Source organism: Rhopalosiphum padi, chromosome 3 (assembly GCF_020882245.1).
Source record: "Rhopalosiphum padi isolate XX-2018 chromosome 3, ASM2088224v1, whole genome shotgun sequence".
Taxonomy (NCBI): Eukaryota; Metazoa; Arthropoda; class Insecta; order Hemiptera; family Aphididae; genus Rhopalosiphum; species Rhopalosiphum padi.
The window spans coordinates 52,975,255-52,987,505 of NC_083599.1; the positions used below are offsets into that span (position 1 = coordinate 52,975,255).

The 12,251-nt window shown below is 28.9% G+C and overlaps 1 protein-coding gene across 5 annotated transcripts in view; it reads left to right on the plus strand.

The window, feature by feature from the left end:
* LOC132924466 (filamin-A) overlaps positions 1–11,123 on the plus strand; it is a 108,250-nt gene extending 97,127 nt beyond the window's left edge. For all 5 annotated transcript variants that reach the window (XM_060988802.1, XM_060988803.1, XM_060988800.1 and 2 more), the window contains 13 exons: positions 82–222; positions 1,717–1,845; positions 2,983–3,156; positions 3,303–3,467; positions 3,535–3,738; positions 4,541–4,822; positions 5,308–5,472; positions 5,539–5,778; positions 8,041–8,234; positions 8,421–8,646; positions 9,182–9,397; positions 9,541–9,750; positions 10,170–11,123. In XM_060988802.1, coding sequence (XP_060844785.1) covers positions 82–222; positions 1,717–1,845; positions 2,983–3,156; positions 3,303–3,467; positions 3,535–3,738; positions 4,541–4,822; positions 5,308–5,472; positions 5,539–5,778; positions 8,041–8,234; positions 8,421–8,646; positions 9,182–9,397; positions 9,541–9,750; positions 10,170–10,354 — 2,531 coding nt within the window. In that variant the 3' untranslated portion in view covers positions 10,355–11,123. The remainder of the gene's footprint in view (positions 1–81; positions 223–1,716; positions 1,846–2,982; positions 3,157–3,302; positions 3,468–3,534; positions 3,739–4,540; positions 4,823–5,307; positions 5,473–5,538; positions 5,779–8,040; positions 8,235–8,420; positions 8,647–9,181; positions 9,398–9,540; positions 9,751–10,169) is intronic.
* Positions 11,124–12,251: the final 1,128 nt, after the last annotated feature.

Consider the following 12,251-nt stretch of genomic DNA (forward strand, 5'->3'; position numbering starts at 1 on the left):
ATTTAAAAATGCATATATTTATATTTGAAAATGAAAAGCTTAAAATCTTAACTTATTTTCAATTTAAATTTTTGCTTTCAGCTGATATTACGATGCCGAGTGGTAAACGAGATCAACCGTCCGTCGAGGATAATCACGATGGAACTGTCTCACTTAAATATGATCCCAAGGAAGAAGGCTTGCACGAGTTATTCGTTAAGTACAATGGAGAAAACGTTCAAGGTAAACCCGTTGCAAACTTATTATTGTCATCGTTCAAAATCATAGATAATAATATATAGCTGAAAGCGTCGCAGTACTATTGTGTGGATTTTGAAAACATTTTAATAATTTGTATAAAAAAAAAATCTAATTTTAGATGTGTTCCTTAAAATTTATTCGCTCAGCTGACGGTTTTGAATTCTATTTCAATTTCATACAAAAATACATTGCGCATAATATTGTATGACAAAAATTTAAAAAAAAAATGTATATATAATAATATACACGTTAAATTCTTGCAGAGAATTATAACCAACGTCCCCTACACTTTACGTCATTAGTTTTTATTATAATGATCACTCTCCGCGAACGAAAATAAACTTAGTATTGTCTATCCGATCGCAATAATTATCATGCATACACTATTATACATCAGACTCCCATGGCTTAATTTTAGTGTTATTCGGGAAAAAGATGCTATAGTATTCGTTGCCAATTTTTAAGGTTCGCTTTTGAATATCAGAAGTGTCATTTAAAAAAAAATATATCGTATACAATAAATCGTAATTTTAGAATATACGATGGATCTAATTAAAATCAACATTTTCCACCTGAGTATTATTTTACATGTATTTATGGAACTCAGATGTGAATATTATATTATAAAAATAACCTATAATTTATTATGAAATCTTAACTAATTTAGTTTATTTTTATCACAAAACGTATATTATACAACCTCGTATTTGTAACCGTTTTATGTACAAGAAAAATGTTGAAAAACATGTTTTTCTGAAATCACCTAAGTATTAAATTGGACGATTTATTTAGCGTGTTAAGTTTTTGACTGCAGAGGCCAATATACTGGCAATATAGTCACTATAATGTACTCATACACGATCATAAAAAAAAGGAAACTTTTCAGAATTCATCTGTGTCACCACAAATTGAACGTAAAAACTAAAAACATGTGACAGCCAATTTTTTTTATATTTTTTATGATTTTTCTGTCCTTTCAACTTGATTGTATAAGAGTGTGTAGATCTCTAAGTAAAAAGAAAAAAAAATATGTAATTATAATCAGAAATAGTTTTTATCATATTTCCTTACTAATGGTCAAGAATAATAGTGTAATTAATACCTACATTATTATTTTCATAATTTTATTTTATTTGCAAATTCAATTGAAAATTTGTTTTATATTGTTTATGATGATCGACAACAAAAAATAGTTTTCACCCACTTTGTTTTTATTCTTACGATTAATTCATACTATATATCATCAAAATACAATTTTATAATAATACGAAAGAGGTCACCAAAAATATTAAATACATTTACGTCTAGTGTTTTCAGTAAAATAAAAATAATAAATAATATTTTTAAACATCATCATTGCAAAAACGGTGTCATATTTTATTTGTAAAATACGGCTTTCCATGAAAAATATTTAAAATATGAGCAGTGATCAGATCAAATAGTAATTATACAATAAACGTTTTTATCATCAAACAGGTTCGCCGTTCAAATTCCATGTCGACTCAATCACTAGTGGACACATAACAGCGTACGGACCGGGACTCACACACGGCGTCAGCGGAGAACCGTCGGACTTCACCATATACACGAAAGGAGCCGGAGCCGGTACGTACATCTTCTTATTTAATCTATTTATGATAAAGATAACTTAAATAAATCGACTGCCGCTATATCATACGAAGCTAGTGGCGAATTTGAGTGGGTGGCTATATTATATTAATATGCTGTTTTTTTGGACTTTTTTTTTAATCGTTAGTCGCACTAAATCGATATTCAGCATAATATTATAATATTCAGTATCTTAATAATTCGATTAATAATAGTTGTCTTAAAAAGTTTAAATTAGGCACAAACAGATTCAATACTAAATCATTTATTTTTAATTTTTTGAAATTGCTTTATTGATTTGGTCTTTTTTCCTTTGTTAATTCTATTTTTCTCCAAAATTTTTTAAACTTTCCGTCAATTAAAACAATTTACATACATTTTATAAACTGTTTATTAATTTTTGTTTTAAAACTATTTTTATATCATAATACTTTTTAATATTTATTACCTACATGCCTAATTTATTATTTTTAAAGAACCATCTAAAAAAAAAATAAATATGTTTTCTTTTTTTTACAAGCTATATAAAATAACTAAAATGTCTATATAGAAATTTTCTTTTCAATAAAATTTGGTAGATAATTAAATTTTTTGAATTTTTATATTTTAATGCATTTTATATCAATATTTAATTACATTTTTAAGATTTGTTATTGCATTAAATTCACTGCTATAATAATATATAAATATTGAAATTTGTGACGTACAATTTAAGCAACATTTTGTAAAATTATTTGTACCTGTCTGGCTGGCTACCTACCTATGTATAGGTACATAATTAAAATTTGGGAAGAAAATTAATGGAAACTTATTATTTGAAATACTTATAAATCTTTTTCGATCTGTACCTAAAGAATTCTTTAATTATATAGATATCCAAGATTGTTTCACGGGGAATATACCGAACTTAATACCTAAAATTTTTTAAAAGTTAGAAAAAAATATTTATTTAAACATAAAAATATATATAAGCGCGTAATATATTAAAAAACTTCTGACCTTTTCTACCAGAAATTTGGTTTTAGTGTTATAACATTGTATAGTTACCTATGTTAACTGTTTTCACTATACCGTTAAATTAACTACAGATCCACAAAAAATTCATTGATTTAATTGTCTTTCCGTTTACTTCAGGTGGACTTTCGTTGGCCGTAGAAGGTCCCAGCAAGGCTGACATCAGTTGTCACGATAACAAGGATGGCACAGTGTCCGTCACGTACCTGCCGACAGCGCCCGGCGAATACAGGATTTCTGTCAAGTTCGGCGACAAGCACATCAAAGGAAGCCCATACAATTCAAAAGTCACAGGTTCGTATTGTCCTTTGAACAGGACATGATCCATAGAATACGCGTTCAGTTGTGCATAATATATGCTTATATCTCCATTGTACCACTTAAATATATATTATAAGATGTACTTTAAAATAAATATTTTTATTTTTGTGTACTTACAGGCGAAGGCCGAAAGAGAAACCAGATATCCGTGGGCTCTTGCAGCGAGGTATCGTTGCCCGGCAAAGTTCTTGACAAGGACTTCCGGCTGTTGAACGCATCGATCCAAGCGCCGAGTGGTCTCGAAGAACCTTGTTTCTTGAAACGCCTGCCAAACGGAAACTTAGGTATGCCGTTTGCTGGTCTCGAGACTCGCAGTGAACCCCTTTTACACTTACGCGTTTACGTTTTCAGGTATATCGTTCACGCCGAGAGAAATCGGCCAACACGTAGTGTCTGTGAAACGAATGGGCCAGCACATCGTCAACTCGCCTTTTAAAATCACTGTAGGTGAGCGAGAAGTCGGCGACGCGAAAAAAGTCAAAGTTACTGGCAACGGATTGAAAGAAGGCAAAACACATATTGAGAATTTGTTCACAGTGGATACAAGAAGCGCCGGTGGGTGATGTTTATGATTAAATGTTGTTTTGATAATATTATATTTCATAACATAATATTATAATATAATAGTATATGTTTAGTTCTTGTGTTTAAAACTCGTTAACAATATTTATTCTTTATTATTTCAAAATCAAAATAACAAAAATAAATACAAAATATACTATAATTTGTAATAAGTAAATTATATTTATACGTTTTACATTATTATTGTTGAGCCGATAAACTCGTTTAAACTAAAACGTTACGTGTAAAAATTTTTTATGCGTTTTGACCATAATTATCTTTATTTATTAGGAATTAATTAATAATATATAAATAGATTATGCCGTTATCATTATAATTCATCATTTTATAATCGTAATTACAAAATCACTTTTACTAAAATTTTAGTTTTATAATTATTAGTTCAAATTACATAAAAGAAAAAAATAAATATTAAAAAAATACGTGGGTGTGTTGTATATATTATATATTTATATTAGTAACCATTACTTAAAATTATTCATAATATAACCATAATCAATATCAGTTTCTGTGTATATTTATTGCTATTTTTAAATCATTACAAAACAGTTGAAATGATTTTGAATAATTCTAAACATGCAAGTATTAAAAAATGTGATATTTAACGTTTAATTTAATTTGTACGGAATCGTTCACTAACATATTTTATATATTTTTTTTTCATTTAAACTTAATAATACTTAATTTATTCGTTTCATTGTATTGTTCTAGATTTAATTCTTTGCATATTGTCTGTATAATAATATTATATAACCGTATCGTTTATTATGTATAGGTTATGGTGGATTATCGCTTTCCATCGAAGGTCCTAGCAAAGCAGAGATCCAATGTAAGGACAACGAAGACGGTACATTGAACATATCGTACAGGCCAACAGAACCAGGATACTATATCGTGAATTTGAAATTCGCCGACCATCACGTCGATGGTTCACCGTTCACCGTTAAAGTCACAGGTGAAGGAAGCAACTGCCAGCGTGAGAAAATTGAACGGAGGCGAGAAGCTGTACCTCTTACCGAGGTGGGCAGCAACTGCAAACTTACGTTCAAGATGCCGGGTAAGCTATAACATATATTATGTTTCTTTAGAATTTTTATAGCTTTTGGAATTTTTTTTTTTTAAGACATACTCTAATTTCAAAGATCCAAAATGTCTTGACATGCCCTACAGTGCATTATTTACTAATGAGATTGATTCTACATAAACATAGATTAGTGGTGTGTAAAGTGTTGCTTAATCGAAAAACTTGATATTAAGTGTTTATTTCAAAATAAATATGAATAATTATACATTTTCTGTCAATTTCCAATAATAAATAATAATTTTCACTGTATCTTTACCACATGCAAATTTTAAAGTATTAAATAAATAAATTATTAATTTAAACATCTTTTTGTGATTAGAATGTTTTTGCTTATAATTATTATACAGAGTTTGTCAAATAGTCTTGTTACACCTTATATATTATGTATATTGTATATGTGAGTTGTCTGTCTCTAACTTGGCTTTTTAAAATATAATTGATTGACCCGTATATTGTAGGTGTGTTGCCATATGATTTATCGTCGACTGTGACATCACCTGGTGGCATCACGGAAGATGCCGAAATCAACGAAATCGAAGATGGACTCTATGCCGTTCATTTTGTACCGAAAGAATTGGGCGTACACACGGTGTCGGTCCGGTATAAGGAAGTCCACATACCCGGTAAGTTTTAATTACGACCGCTGTAATTTTCGATTTGATCGATGTTGACCGTTTATCGTATTGCAGGATCGCCATTCCAATTTACCGTCGGTCCTTTGAGCGATGGTGGAGCTCATCGTGTACATGCTGGAGGTTCTGGTCTAGAACGCGGTGAACAAGGGCAACCGTGTGAATTTAACGTGTGGACTAGGGAAGCTGGCCCGGGCTCATTAGCCATATCAGTCGAAGGTCCTAGTAAGGCGGAAATTGATTTCAAAGACCGCAAGGATGGCTCATGTTATGTCAGTTACGTCGTAGGTGAACCAGGTTCGTCGATTAGTTTCATTAAAAATATTTATTTTTTGTATATCATGCTATATTTATCGGAAACGACTTGTGAAAGGAAGTTTGAATTTATCAAAAGATTAGGTACTGAATAATTTTTTTTATTTTAATATTAGATCCATAAATATTTATTATTTTATATTTAAATATTGTTAGTAAGTTAAAAAAAGCGGAGAGAAATTCAAAAACAGAAAAGAATATTATGGTCTGAAATAAAATGATTGAAAAATTCAAGTCAATTTTAAAAATAAATTATTTTTAATTAAAATATAAAATAACTTAAGAAAAAAAAAATATTGTACTTTTGATAAGCTACAAATCGTTACTAACAGCTGTTTACGATATAGTCTATAATAGTCTATACATAACCGATATTTTGCGTTGAATAATATTATTTTTAAATAATTATTTACATTACTTATCATGGACCCATCTTATTGACTTCAATAATGACTAAAGGTTTCAAACTATTTACGTTTTTAATTGAAGTGAATTACATTTTTAATTTTGGAATATAAAAAAAAATATAAAGAGGAATATTTTTTTTATAGTTTCAACATATTTATTTAATCCAATTCTAATATAAGTATTTTTTACAATTATTCTAAATACAATTATGGGTCATTCGCATAAGACTCGTAACTTCTATACAAGCTATACATAATTTTCAGAAAAATAATTTATAACATTTATTAAAATTAAAACGATTAGATGTACTATTTTCTAGTTAATTACTAATGTTATAAATTAAGTTGATTGAATTTTTTTATTTTTGCTGTTGCACTCCAATTAATATAAACTTTAATGCAAATTGTAACGGATTTATGACTTGGTACTTTGCCATGGACTCCAATTACATATTATGTGGTCTAAAAATGTATGGAGTTGAAATAGGAGAAACATTAGTTATAAAATAAATTTCAATCGTTAAACCCATTTAACGGTGTTTTTAGTCCAAATGATCCAATACTTCATAAACAAATACAACTAGTGTATTTTATTTATTTATTTTATCTAAAAACGCGTCTGAAGCTTTATAATTACTTTATAACTTATGCTGACACGTATACGAAAGTTTGAAAGTGCATTAAACTATGATCTTTGTCCAATCTACATAAAAAAGTATCTACAATTGTTGCATTCGATTCAAACATTCGATATTTAATATATTTATTTACTGAGAAAAGTTCTCAAACAACAATTTGAATAGTATAGTATTTAAATTATTAAGCTTTTAAAATACTAAAGAAAATTGTTCTTTATAATTTTTTTTAGATAAAATTAAAAATGAATGTAATAATAGTTAATAAGTAATTATATTATACTTGTTTTTAAGTTTGAATTTCGATTAATAGACAATACTAGTTTGAACAATTACATTACTAAATTAAAACATTGTAGTAAGACCTACTAAATACATCGCCCATATAAGATAATAAAATCACATGCAATAATTGTACGTATATAATTAACTATAATTAATATTTGGTTCCTAGTGTTCCTACCTGATTTCTTAATTAGTAAGACTTTTCTAAGATATACAAATTATAGAAAATTTAATTTAAAATTAAAAAGTAAAATTATATTGAAAATGAGGTAGGTACGATACAATTTTTTCTAAATGTAATATAATTATTAGTATTACTTTTTTATTATTATTGACGAATTGGGATAGACTTTATTTATTACATTTTAGGATATTAAAACTTACAATATTAAATAAAATACAAATGTTGATACCTACTAATAGAATGTAATATTAAATATATAATATAATATTAATCTATTAAGTCAATATATTTATATTTATATTTAATCGCACAACATAATGAATTATCTATAATAATATATTTAGACCAATAATAAAGTGATTAAATCAAAATTTCAGTTAAATTAGTTGATAATATTTGAATAATATTAGAACTATCTAGTTTTCTAGTTTCGATTGTAGAAGTACCGAGTTAGACTTGTAGACTACACTATTATAAATTTATAATGTATAAGGGAAATGAATAAAATAAAATATTATAAGCATTACTAGTTCATATAACTGAAATTTCAAAAAAATAAAATCATCACATGTAGTAAAATATAATTACAAAAACATTGAATTTGTATGGAACATTTTACGAACACTTTCTGCTATAATTCGTTGAAGTCAGGATAATAATATGCATAAATGAATTTATTGTAATTATGTCACTTCATAAAACAAATGTTCAAAATATTTTTTCTGTTCTACAGGAGAATACCGAATTGGTATTAAGTTTAACGATCAGCACATACCTGACTCACCGTACAAGCTGTTTATATCGCCAGCAATGGGTGACGCGCACAAACTTGAAGTGGCGCAATTCCCGACGTCTGGAGTCCAAGCCGATTACCCCGCACAATTCATTGTTCGCAAAAACGGCGCTGTCGGCCAACTCGACGCGAAGGTATTTATGAATAATAATATTATTATGTATTATAATTATTCACTAGATCAAAGAATCGATATTATAATAATAGTTTTTGGGCGTTTAAAATATTTATATTTCTGATTTTTACCGACGCCGCTATTACGTGATTATCATAATACACTATAACGGACTGAAATAATTGTCGCGATCGTTATTTTGCAGGTGGTGTCGCCGTCCGGAACCGAAGACGACTGTTTCATCCAATCAATCGATCAAGACGAGTACTCTGTTCGTTTCATGCCCCGCGATAATGGCGTTCACAATATACACGTCAAATTCAACGGGGTTCACATTCCAGGATCGCCGTACCGCCTAAAGGTTGGCAAAGGAGACGCTGACCCAGCTGCCGTGCACGCCACTGGCAGTGGTTTGGGAGACGTCAAGACAGGTATCTTATCATATATATATACAATAAATAATAACCTATAATACCCGAAAATAAATACGTTCTTAGTCTCACATTAGGGCAAAAGCATCGTAATATAATTAATTTTAGTTTGAAAATCAAAATTCCTTTTTACTTTCCGTTGACTTTTTTTTTTTTCCGGTCAACAAAATATAATGATTAAGATTAACACAGACACACAGTAAAAAAAACGTCGATATTTTTAGATCAAACTCTTTTTTTACGAATATTAACTGCTAATTGAAATATTTTACGGATTTATCATGCTCTTCGAACATTAGTAAAATATGATGAATGATGATAGGCAGTTAAATTATTTTAGAATCTGAATGGAATGTGTATTATATTAGTTTTATACTTCTATAGAGACGTTTTTATTTTTATTTTCACAAAGTGTTTTTTTTCCGAGAACATTGTTTCGCATTACCTGCTTGGTTTTAAAAAATATATATATTTATTCAATTCTAAGAAAAAATTGGTCGAAATTCGTTAAACTCATTATTGGTAAATGTTATAGGACACAAGACGGATTTCATTGTGGACACTTGCAACGCGGGTGCCGGTACATTGGCTGTAACCATAGACGGACCAAGTAAGGTTTCTATGGACTGTACCGAAGTCGAAGAAGGCTACAAAGTCAGATATACGCCGCTGGTGCCAGGCGAATATTATATCAGTTTGAAATACAACGGATATCATATTGTCGGTTCGCCGTTCAAAGTCACCTGTACTGGTACGTTATGTGTAATACGATTAAAGTTATATCGAAACATATTATTAACGATAAGACTGTAGTCTGTAACTAATGCAATATTTTAAACAACAATTAGAACATTTTTATTGAAACAATTAAAATAATGTTTGATCGCTTTTCAGGCGAGGATTTGGCTGAGCGCGGACCACAAGAAACAAGCTCGGTGGTAGTGGAAACCGTACACAAAGTGTCTAAAGGTCACAAGGGTGGATCCGGTGTTGTTCTACCACACTTCAAGTCGAACGCCACACTCGTCACAAGCAAAGGAATGGGCTTGAAGAAAGCGTACGTGGGAAAACAAAATCTATTCAGCATAAGTGCTACAGATGCCGGTAAGTCACCATATACAATTGATTGTATATTATATCGGAAATATGTAGTCCAATATAATGCATGACTTAAGCGAAATCGTATATGAGTAGACATTTTGAATCTCAGTTGCCCAAAGAGAAAGGGCCTTGCGCTCCCAAATTAACTAAATATTAATCTCCAGAGACATTAAGATACTAAAATTACTATATTAAGTAGATAATATTATGGTGAGCGGTCAGATTATCTAATAATTTGACTAATGAAGTAATGACAATATTTACTCGTACTCATATTATAATATAGGGTATAGAATAAATTAATTTTCTGTTATTTTATTAGATTTTAAATGGTTTTTCTCGTTTATAATTGATATAATATTATTTCATACGTACATTTTATTGTTAAATCTACTAAAATGTGTCATGCTTTTGTTTCACAGGCAACAATATGTTATTCGTTGGTATTTATGGACCTAAGGGACCGTGTGAGGAGATATTTATCAAACACATGAAACAGAATAATTTCCAAGTGAGCTATATCGTCCGAGAACGTGGTGAATACATTCTACTGGTCAAGTGGGGCGATGATCACATACCTGGCTCACCGTTCAAAATCGAAACCTAAATTTAAAGAAAAAAATGAAAACAAAAAAAAAATACAAAAAAAAAACAACAAATGGTTCGAAGCTAGATTACGTCGATCTTATCAATCTATGATATGGACAGGTGAACTCAATCATTATCATCACCATAATCACAAATAAGAAGAAACAAGAAACAGGTGTCCGTCCATCGGAATAAAATTATGGTTCTACCAGATTTATTTGCTGCAATTTATTATAGTTAGCTTCCGACTTAATATTATCATTTAAAACTTGTTTACAAAAAAAAAAAAAAAAAACACTTTCATTATAGTTTTAGCAAATAATTATTTACGTTCATTCGAAATTTCGAATCTTATCTTATTTATTTTATATACTATACTCATCGTGACTATATTATAATGTTCATTAGTCAGAATATTAATCATTTTATTTATTTATATTATATTATTAAACAATATATTATTATTATTATTATTCAACATTGTAATAAGTTAGTGTTCAACGAAACGTTCCGTAAGATTTAATATTGATTTGCCCGAAACATAATTATCTAATATTATTATATACCTACTTCGAAATAGTTATAATAGCATTCGTCGTCTAACCAATTATTAAACAACATTCAGTGTGGTATAAGGTATTTAACTTATAGCTAACCACTTCGTATCTTCGTTATGTGTACTGTGTACTGATTCAATATGATTTTATACAATATACATTAATATTATACCTAAATATATTTATACAAAATGGGATGCCTGTAAATAAAGATTCTATATCATTACGTTATATGCCATGTATTATTGTGTCAATGTATGATTATTACTACGTACTCCGGTCGATCTTTCCTATACATATTATTATATAACATTATAAATTATAATATACTTTAGTAGCAGGTAAAGGAATTATATCCTAAGTATTTTTCGTGTCACTCAAAATAGATTTTGGCGATTTGAAATTCCTTATACCCGAATAGATAAAACAGCAGTGGCGGATTTACCGGGGGGTCATGGGGTCTGATTCCCATCCAGACAGCATCCAGACGCTTATATAATTTATAATAAATACAAATACATATAATAAAATATAATTTTTACATATTATTTTTTAGGACCTCCCCCCCAAAAAAAATGTTGAAAATCTACCACTGCAAGATAGTAAAGAGATTTTTAAAATAAAGGAGAAAAGCAGATAACCGTTTTTATGTACAGTAGAAGACGTCTACTCGTCATTGAGTCACTGTAATAGATGCGTTAAATTTGAATAGCGATAAATAAATGTATACAATAAAACGATTGTAAGCTGAAACAGTACGTCATCAGCTTATTACCATACAAATAAATTGCTACCTATTATAATTTTGTATTATTATATTAAAGCAATTTATATATTATAATCATTTATATCTAGACCAAATTTTAATTTCAAATGTCAATGAAAAAAAAATTAAGTTAATATATGTTTTACACTTTGCAGGTTCCTTAAGAATTAATTGTGAAAAACCTTGGATTACATTTTCAAGTCTTAGCTTAGTGAAAAATCTTCCCGATAAAAAGTACTGTAAATGTACAAAGTCATAGGTTCAACTTAAGCACATGAATAGCTTATTAAGAACCTATTGTATTTGGTTTTAAAAATGTTTAGCCATTTATTATTCCACATAAATCGACTGTATGGAAAATGTCAAACACCTTAATATAGCTCAAAATATTTAAAACTATTATGCGGTATGGAAATGCGTGAACACTGGAATTAAAAATAATATATTATTGTCATTGCCTATATATAATTATATTATTCTAACTATTCAATTGTTTGAGTTCAGCATAATTTTTAAAGTAAAAAAAAAAAGATAGGAAAACTAGAAGATGATGAAAATTATACGAATAAATAATACCCGAGAATATCAACTTA